The sequence below is a fragment of the Pipra filicauda genome, unplaced genomic scaffold, assembly GCF_003945595.2.
Source record: "Pipra filicauda isolate LSUMZ 115617 unplaced genomic scaffold, ASM394559v2 scaffold324_size1259732_pilon, whole genome shotgun sequence".
Taxonomy (NCBI): Eukaryota; Metazoa; Chordata; class Aves; order Passeriformes; family Pipridae; genus Pipra; species Pipra filicauda.
The window spans coordinates 1114845-1123992 of record NW_024104448.1 but is presented as its reverse complement, the minus strand read 5'-3'; the positions used below and the strand labels follow the sequence as shown (position 1 = coordinate 1123992).

Below are 9148 nucleotides of genomic sequence, written 5' to 3'. Positions count from 1 at the left end.
GAATTCCAGGTTAAGAATTATAAAGAAGAATTCATGGAGGACAGATGCTCACGTTCTTGCAGTTCTGCAGTGTTTCCTAGTCATCATTAACAAGACAGGGCTGAACAGTGGAGTGCTCTAATGGTTGAATGGTAGATAAAGGGTTACCAGAGCAGGATTACATTGTCAGTTAGTATCTGTAAACTCTAGTATGTGTGATATGGGAAGTGGGCAGTATTTAACACAACGGAGCTGCAGTAATCACAGAGCACAGCTTGTGAATCACGGATAACAGAACTGGCATGATTTGGCTGCTACCATTCTTCACCGATGTGACTATTTTCCTTTGCCCCTTTAATATAAAAAAATGTAAGTACCGGACTCTTCACCTACCTCTTAAGAGAATATTATGACTCTTTTTAAATAAGCTTCTGTTTCCTGTGTTCCGAGGGGTCGCGGGGTGCCAGCCCCCCTGCGAAGGGGGAACCCGCGAGTCAATAAAGCCCTGCCGAGAGCCCCGGGGGTGTCACTGAGCGGGCGCGGGGGTGGCCCCGGGGGATCGGCCCGTGTCTGTCTGTCTGTCCGTGTGGGATCGGCCCGTGTCTGCGCGTCTGTATGTCTGTCTGAGACTGGCCCCTGTCTCTTTTTCTGTGTGTCTGTCCATGTGAGACCGGCCCCTGTCCGTGTGTCTGTCCGTGTGGGATCGGCCCGTGTCTGCGCGTCTGTATGTCTGTCTGAGATCGGCCCCTGTCTCTTTGTGTGTCTGTCCGTGTGTGACAGGCCCCTGTCCGTGTGTCTGTCCGTGTGTGACAGGCCTCTGTCCGTGTGTCTGTCCATGTGTCTGTCCGTGTGTCTGTCCGTGTGTGACAGGCCCCTGTCCGTGTGTCTGTCCGTGTGTGACAGGCCTCTGTCCGTGTGTGACAGGCCCCTGTCCGTGTATCTGTCCGTGTGTCTGTCCGTGTGTGACAGGCCCCTGTCCGTGGGTCTGTCCGTGTGAGACAGGCCCGTGTCCGTGGGTCTGTCCGTCTGGGATCGGCCCGTTCCGCTTCCGGGTCAGGGGCCGGCCCGGGCGGGGCCGCGGCGCTTCCGCCCGTGAGCAGCGGTGAGGAGGGAACGGGGCCGGGATCGGGATCGGGGCTCACGGAAGAGGCTTCCCGGGGCCGGCCCGTTCCCCGGTGCGGGGAGTGCGGCGGGGCCGGGGCCGCCCGTGTTGGGGGCGCGGGGCCGGAACGGGCCCGGCTGTGCTGGGAATGCCCGGGATTCCCGTCACCTCCCGGGGCCGCGCGGGGCCCGGCTGTGCTGGGAATGCCCGGGATTCCCGTCACCTCCCGGGGCCGCGCGGGGCCCGGCTGTGCTGGGAATGCCCGGGATTCCCGTCACCTCCCGGGGCCGCGCAGGGCCCGGCTGTGCTGGGAATGCCCGCGGTTCCCGCAGCGGTGTTGGCGAATTGGCCTCTCCGGTTGTGTTGGCCCCGCTGTGCCGGGACGGGGTTCTCTTTATTGTTGGTTGGTTGGTTGTTTTCAGTGAGAGCGAGGACACCGCCGGTGCAGGGCCGTGGATGAGCCGGTGAAACCATGGCATACCAGCTGTACAGGAACACCACGCTGGGCAACAGCCTCCAGGAGAGCCTGGACGAGCTCATACAGGTGTGTGGGATGGGGATCAGCTCAGTACAAACAGGGGTTAGTCATTAAAACGGTTCTGTAGTTGCTGTAAATCGGGGCATTTATGGCCAAGGCTTGGAAAACTTACTGATTGAAATCAAAAGCCTTTTGTCCTCCATTCACTTGACATGGTTTTTTCTTTATGTCCTGGATGAAGGAGAATGTCTTATGTAAATGGCATGATCTCCTGTTGTGTGGCCAGTAAATGAACAGCCAGATTAAGCTGGAACATTGTAATCAATTTACAGCACTTCTGTTTATTTCCAGTGAATATTTATTAGAAGAAATCTTTGTGTAGCACAAAAAATCATCATAGCACATCATTTCTTCTCTTAGAATTGAAATACAAAGAAGGAAATAAACACAGGAATGTAATATTTTTTAAAATTATTCCTCTAGAGATCTACATCATGTGAACTTCATAACTTTGTTTTGATGTTTTTTAACTTTTACTGCATGTTTGAGTTTGCTTTGAAACAACTCAAAACTTTTCTTTTTTTTTTTTTTTTTGAAACTACTTTAGTCTCAGCAAATCACACCTCAGTTGGCCCTTCAGGTGCTACTTCAGTTTGATAAAGCTATAAATTCGGCTCTGGCACAACGAGTCAGGAACAGAGTGAATTTCAGGGTAAGATAATCACGTATAAAAGTTTCTCCTGAGATACAGTAACTAAGTATTGATGCAGAATGTCATTAAAAGCTGTGTCCTCCTAGCAAAAACTTCAGCAGGTCCATTTTGATGCTGAAATAATGACTGTTTACGTGTGTATTCCCCATGCAGTTGTGAGGCTTGTTCTCTTATTCTGCCAGGGATGTTTTGAAAGAATGCAAAAAGCAGAAATATCGGTGGGTGGATGAAAACAGGGAAGAGGGCAATGCCTTGATGGACAGCATTGTCACCCTCAGTGTCTTGCAGATTAGGGGGGAGACTTTGCTTCTTTTAGCTGTACTTAGCAGAAGTGGGATGAGGACAGATTTTCAGCCACATCTGTAACATGAAGAGGGTTTTAGATCCACCTTTCCACTGGATCATTTTGTAGCTCTTTTCTGTAGGTATCATAGAAAAACAAGTTTGAGGTTTTTTCCCAGTCAGCTACCCTAATTAATATGAAATAGCAGCAAGTTGTTAAATGTCAGCTTGAAAGTAATTCTGAGAAAAAAAAAACAACACAAAAACCAGCTTCCTGTTAACTTTCTCTGTAGTCTGTGTAGAACACGTTAATGAAGTGAGCTCTTAAGATGTTAAATTTTTAAGCAATATGGATATGTTAAAAGTAGCATAATTTCTTTTCTCTGACACATTTCACTTGTTTTGTGTATGTAATGTGGATGGAAAACTGTTCAGATTGTGTTTAGTGGATAAACTAAATGTTAATTGGAGCTTCAGTTCAAGGGTATCAGTTTAAATGGTGTGAAGGTGAAAGCCAAAATGTTCACATATAGACATCCTCAGTAATACATCAAACATGAGTGAACCCCTTTATGTCACACAGGGCAGTTTTGTCATGATTTATCTAAACTAGTGCTTTATTTCAACAACTGCAGACTTCACATCTTGTTAAGATCCCTGCTGTAAGTTATTTTTCTTATGGCCCAGTGTTTTAAGAAATCTTTTCTGATACTTATGCTTTATGCACATTAGAAAGGTTGTAAAACTTCTTGGCCTCCCTGTGCAGCTTCCCCTTGGGTAGACTGTCATGGTCTTGAAAAGTTCAGCCACTGGAGGGCATTTAAGCTGCAGTTTCCCTCAGAATTGTTGTCTGCATTCAGGTTCACTGGGGGCTTTATGGCAAATCTAGTTCTAGAAGGGACATAATTCAGTAGATACTTAATATATTTTCTGTTGCTTTTGGGGTGTGTCCTACAGAAAATATCTCTTGTCTTTTTAAGGGGTCTCTGAATACATACAGGTTCTGTGACAACGTGTGGACATTTGTACTGAATGACGTTGAATTTAGGGAGGTCACTGAACTTGTGAAAGTGGATAAAGTGAAAATTGTAGCATGTGATGGAAAAAGTAAGTATGGAATATGATATAAATAAGCTGGGACACAAGACTTGATCATTTATAGAAAGCTTTGGCCAAATGTCTGATTGATTGTAGAGCTCTGCAGTCCCTTTTACATGGGATGAGAGAGGAAACAAAAGCAAGTTAAATGCTTCCCAGAGGTAGGACTGTGTTGGAGCCTGCTGTGCACCTCTTGTTGGGAAGCACATACTAGAGCAATTGGAAAGTCAGTAGTGGTACTTTTTGTGTGGTGATTTTTCTACTGTTAGCCTCTTTGTTAGGATAGCACCGTGCTTTATTAAATCCAAAGAGTGCTTCAACAGTCTGAGCAAGGAGTTATCTGAGAAAACTGTCAAGCAATCCTTTGCTGAATTTGATAGTAGGAGACACAAGCACATGAGAAGCTTATGCCAGTGTTTGCAAATCGTGTTTTTAAGACTTATATATTGTCTAACAGGTCCACTGTACGTACACTGCTTGCAAAAGTTTACGTTCCATATCTGGATTACTTTTGTCAGTGTTCCTTGAAATTCTTTACTGGAAAAAGTAATTTGGTGACTTTTGTGGGAAGCTGGTTTATAACTTTTAAAACCATTAATGTGAGAGAATATTGCTAAAAATGTGGGAAATGGTGCCACTTGTTTTGTCCTTGGAGAGTGATGCTAAAAGGAAGAACTGAGAATGGGAAAAGCTTTATTTAAATACCCCACAGACCTCTGAAACAAGTTCTTCATAGCTTCCTGATTCTGGCATGATTACAATAATCACTTCAAGTTGTAGTTCTAAAGAGGTGACAGAATTTATTGTTTTCTCAACTTCTGGTCTCAGCCAAGCATAAAATCCTACCTTTTTTTTTTTTGTGCACTTATAGCTAGTGGAAGAAACCTTACTTTCCAAGTATTAATCCTGCTCACTCTTGATAAAGTGTGCAGATAAGATTTAAAGAACTGGCTGACTTAAGGTTGCTATTAACATTACAGGGTTTTTTTTCCCACGAGAGGTTTTCCTGCTGAAGGAACACAGTAAACACTGCCTTGTCATTCTCCATTTTGGAGTGACATACCTTTTCCATAGCTCTAAAAACAGTATATTATCAGAAGTTGCACTGGTGTTAATTGGTGGTTCTGACAAAAGCTCAGAACAGAGAGTTGCTCTCAGTTGGTTTATGAAGATCGTGCTCATTCTTGCACCTATTTCAAAGTGCAGACTAAGCTCTAGCCCACACTCCATCAGAGCTTGTGCTGCTGGGTGTGCAAAAGCCTTTCTCTGTAGTAGATCATGAGCAGATGTGCCTGTGGCTGACTGCAGTGAAGTGTTTGTGTATCACTACAAGTTAGAGCAAAGCTTTTAGTATTTTAACGTGTTCATAGCAAATGGTGTGTGTGCACAGCCCTGGAGTTGTGTGCTGGGCTGACTGAGGGGAAGCAGCACAAGCAGTTCATGCAGGACAGTGAGGGCAGTGGGGGAAGTAGGGGAGGTGCAGAACAGGTTCTGAAATGCCTGGGGAATGCTTTTGAACTTGGGGAAGGTATTAGACATGCTGTTGGTTCTCTTCATACTCGGGGGGGTATGTATTAGTCTCATTCTCTTTTTTCTTTCCTAGACACTGGTTCCAATACTGCAGAATGAACAGAACTGTGGGTCGTCTGCAATATTTTCTGTTAATATGCAGCACTTTCTGGAGAGAAGCATGGAAAGAGACTGTTCATCCTGAATTCTTGTGGTGCAGATGTGAGTTAATCCATACTAGAGAGCGTCACAGAATGAAGCAGAAGAAATACCTGTAGCATTTCTTCGGTTCACTTTATAGGGCATGAATACAACATTACTTTTTTTTTAAATTACAACAGATACTGTTGCCTTTTTTGTTCAAAATAATTTCTGTAATAAACTTTTATTTAAAAACTTTTGAAAGAGTCATCATTGGAAAACGTTGTTTAAAAACAATCATTAATATAATATAGTTTCCCCAGATTTCCTAAGTTCTGACATTAACTTGGTAGCACACAATCTCTTTGGCTCTGATGTTGTTTCTTGGATGGTGTTTGTCCAGGTCCCGGATCTGTTCCTTATGTGGAGGTTGTTTCAGTTCACTGAAGGAGGGGGAGCAAAGGGAAGTTAATGGAATCTGCTGTCAGTGTTCTTTCTGCTTTTTGTTGCTTTGCTCTCCATAACTTCCTTGCCACTTGCTATTTTTTTGTTTGAATTTCAGCTAATCCTGCCGAGTTCATATGATTAATGTCCTTTGTGATCCTGGAAGATTTGTTGAACTTACACCTGAAAGTGTGAACTGCACTTTGTTGTTCTAAGCTATTGTAATACCCAGCAGAGCACAAATCATCTCACTGGCTACAGTACCAGCATATTTGCTGCTGCCTATTTGGTTCTTCTTTGCCTGTGTGTTATGGACTGATTTGTTTATTCATTTATTTTGTTGATTTTCTTCAAGAAAGTTGCTTCTACTTCTCAGCAGCAGCAAGAAAGTAAAAGATAAACCTTTACACCTTGATGTTGAGCTGGAATGAATGTTTCTATTTAGAAAGTAAATTAACTAAAGGAAAGTGAAGAAAAGGGAAGGATAAGGAGGGGCCGTGGGTGACCTCCTGTTTAAACATGGTTTCCAAGAAAAAGGATTTTGTCCATTTCATAGGTGTGCAAACCAGGATGTTCCCTGGTGTAAGCTGTTTGCTCAGGCAGGGCTGTTAATACCTGCCTTCAGGTATTATCACAGACACACAGTAAAGGGAGAGCGGGAAGAATTTATGATGAATTTCCAGAAGACGAGTTTAATCAGGATCATTATGTACTTTTGCACAATGACTTGGCACAGTGAGGCAGACTGAAGTTACAGTCTGGAGCACAGATACTGCGTTTAAGGGTCTCAGCAGCTTAGGAGGGAGGATTTCAGTTAAAGTACTAGTGACTTGGTTTTGCTTTTCTGAAGTCTGAAGCTTCAGGGTGGGGAGAAAAGTAGGAGAAGTGGAAAATAGTTCACTGAGAGTCTTGTTAGTGTTTTATGGTCACTCTAATGGCAAGAAAAAAGACACCCTAACACTGCTTCCTGAATCAGTTTTGCTCATGGCTGCAAACACTTTACTGGTATTTTGTTCATATTATTTGTGCTTGCTTCTCATTTCTTCTGAATTTATTACCTATTTTCCTCTGAATTCATTTTAACTGACCCACCTTTTTATTATAGGACATCCCAGAGTTAATCATGTAGAGTATGAAAGAAATCCAAAGCAAGAAGGAAAGAGAGCCTCCTAACTAGAGTTAAAAAGAGCTGTTTGTGGACCTGCTATGTCAATATGTATTAAGCCAGATGGAGCTCACATAGAGTTGTTCTTGTAAAAATAAAGTGAAAACCACTTGGAAATAAAACATAAATTAAAGCCACGTTTAAACTAGAAAAATAAGTCTGGTATTAGATCTCAGAATTACAGCTTCATCCTCCTCCCATGCATATCTTGAAAGGTAAATTTGAAACATTTCCTCCCTAAACAACTGGGGGTTTATTTAAAGTACAGGTTGTTGGTTAACAGTTGTAGACAGAAGCATTAGACTTTCACTAGACAAAGCTAATATTTCTGATGGGACTGTATTTCCAATTTGGACAGCCCGTTATTTCACTGATGAAGTTCATATGGGGTTTAAGCTGGTTTTGGAGGTGACCCTGTAATCTGATGTGCTAGTGCTACCTTGGGCTAGAGCTGGTCCTACTCTATTGCAAGTTTATTCTTTTTTCAGTTCTGCAACCAACCATGGCAAGTTACGTGATTTCTCCGTGCTCTGTTGCAAACTTTCTGAGATGCCAGATATCTTATTCCTAAGATACTTTGAGATCTCTGGAATGCAAAGTTCTCTATTAGAGATGAGTCGTATTTTTTATTGCCATTTGTAATGTTAGGCAGACAAATATTTTTTTTCTTTTCTGTATCACTGATTTGACATGTGACTGCACTCATGAATCTGACATTTCTAATGTCTTTGGAAGAGGAAATGCTGAGAACATTCCTTTGTAAGAATCTTTTTGTCTTAGTTCACCTCTAGAATTTGGGAGTTGGCTTGTTCTTTCAGAAGAAATTAAGTCCCTACTAAAAGGAGGTGAGTTGAAAATAAATTTGCACAAGATGGCCTTTGTTTTTGCAGCCAAATCATCTGAGATGAATTGTGAGTAATAACACCCTCAAAACCAGGAAATTTTCTTTGGATCAAGGAAATTGGATGTGACCATAGAACAGATTTGAAGTGGCACTTCCTCCCCTTCCCCAGATCTAAATACTTGTCTCTGTCTCTCCATCTGTAACATTTTTGTGTCAGGGAAGTGTCTGTCAATAGTAGATGAAACACTTATTATAACAGTGTATACAAGCAATACCTCATGTTTCTGAGCTGAAGAAGTTAAACATATTTACAAAGCGAAGGGGATAAAAATGACAACAAATCTGTAAGTAACTTTGCAAGTATATATCTTACATACATTTTCAAAATAATAGAGAGGTCCCTCATTCAATAATCTTTCACTATTTCAGGCTGGGATTCCTTCCACCCCCCAAACACCTTTGTAGAAGGTTCTTTGAGAAATAAATTGTTTAGATCTTCTTACAGACATCCATTTCATGGATGGGTCTGGTTTTGATGCAATTCTTTAGAACTCTAAGTATGGGGATTTTTTTTTTTGTCTCCATGAATGTGCACTTCTTTTTTCCATTTTCCAAGGGGAAAAGGCAACACTTTGCTATAGTTAGAAACACAGGGACCCTGCTCTGCCTGATTTAGTCCAGAAATTTGAACATATCCCAGTCCCCCAAGGAACCCACTGGCAGTAGTTTACCATTTTGAGCTAATAAGTGTTAATTTAAAGTAAGTGAAAGAGCTCCAACAAGCAAAATCTGATTAGGCAGCAGGGATTAGATGCAGTCTGCTATGCTGGGAGACTTGAGTTCTTACCCTGAGTAGGCAAAGAAGTTCTGTTTGTTCTAAAAAAATGTACTAGACATGGAGAGATGTAGTGTTGAACTTGCTGCTGAAACCATTTTTGAATTTTCTGTGTCACTGTCAGGTTAGGATAAAGCTGTAATCTCTGTAGCGAATGTCTGCTTACATAAATTGGAAAGAGTTCCCCCCTGGGACCAGCAATCCTATTACTGTATTTGCTCTTTCTGAATAAATAAATGCCCAATGATACCTCGAGTGTTTATATTTGAGAACTTTCCTTATCAGTACTTGGAGTTCTTGCCAATAATGTTTGCTGTGAAATCATCATGGCATTTAAAAAATCACTACTTTACAACCAAGTTCACTTTAAAATGTCTAACAAAATTGCAATGACACACCTTTTCAAGTTTAGTTATTTTGTCTTCTCCTCCTATTTAAATCAATGTTTTGAAGATCTGTGTGATTGAAGTCCTAACTTCATCTAAATGTAGCCTGGTGCTATGGAATTGCTTCAGATATTCTTTGTATAACGATAATTCTCCACCGTAGACCTTAAATT

General features: G+C 42.1%; 1 protein-coding gene across 3 annotated transcripts; it reads left to right on the top strand.

The window, feature by feature from the left end:
• Nucleotides 1–254: 254 nt before the first annotated feature.
• Nucleotides 255–8838, top strand: GTF2A2 (general transcription factor IIA subunit 2). Of its 3 annotated transcripts, none has more exons than XM_027740837.2 (5): nt 255–348; nt 1504–1625; nt 2167–2271; nt 3534–3660; nt 5255–8838. In XM_027740837.2, exons 2-5 carry the CDS (start codon nt 1554–1556, stop codon nt 5278–5280), a joined length of 330 nt encoding a protein of 109 aa, XP_027596638.1. In that variant the 5' UTR covers nt 255–348; nt 1504–1553; the 3' UTR covers nt 5281–8838. The 3 variants fall into 3 exon arrangements, with proteins under 3 accessions (XP_027596638.1, XP_027596637.1, XP_027596639.1); XM_027740836.2 differs by lacking the exon at nt 255–348 and adding an exon at nt 970–1081; XM_027740838.2 differs by lacking the exon at nt 255–348 and adding an exon at nt 1138–1154.
• Nucleotides 8839–9148: the final 310 nt, after the last annotated feature.

Excerpts from the sequence above, each read along its gene's own strand:
- GTF2A2 (XM_027740837.2), top strand. The coding sequence starts at position 1,554 with ATGGCATACCAGCTGTACAGGAACACCACGCTGGGCAACAGCCTCCAG. Across the intron at positions 2,272-3,533 it reads GGAACAGAGTGAATTTCAGG|GGGTCTCTGAATACATACAG; the intron begins GTAAGATAATCA and ends TGTCTTTTTAAG. Across the intron at positions 3,661-5,254 it reads TGTAGCATGTGATGGAAAAA|ACACTGGTTCCAATACTGCA; the intron begins GTAAGTATGGAA and ends TTTCTTTCCTAG.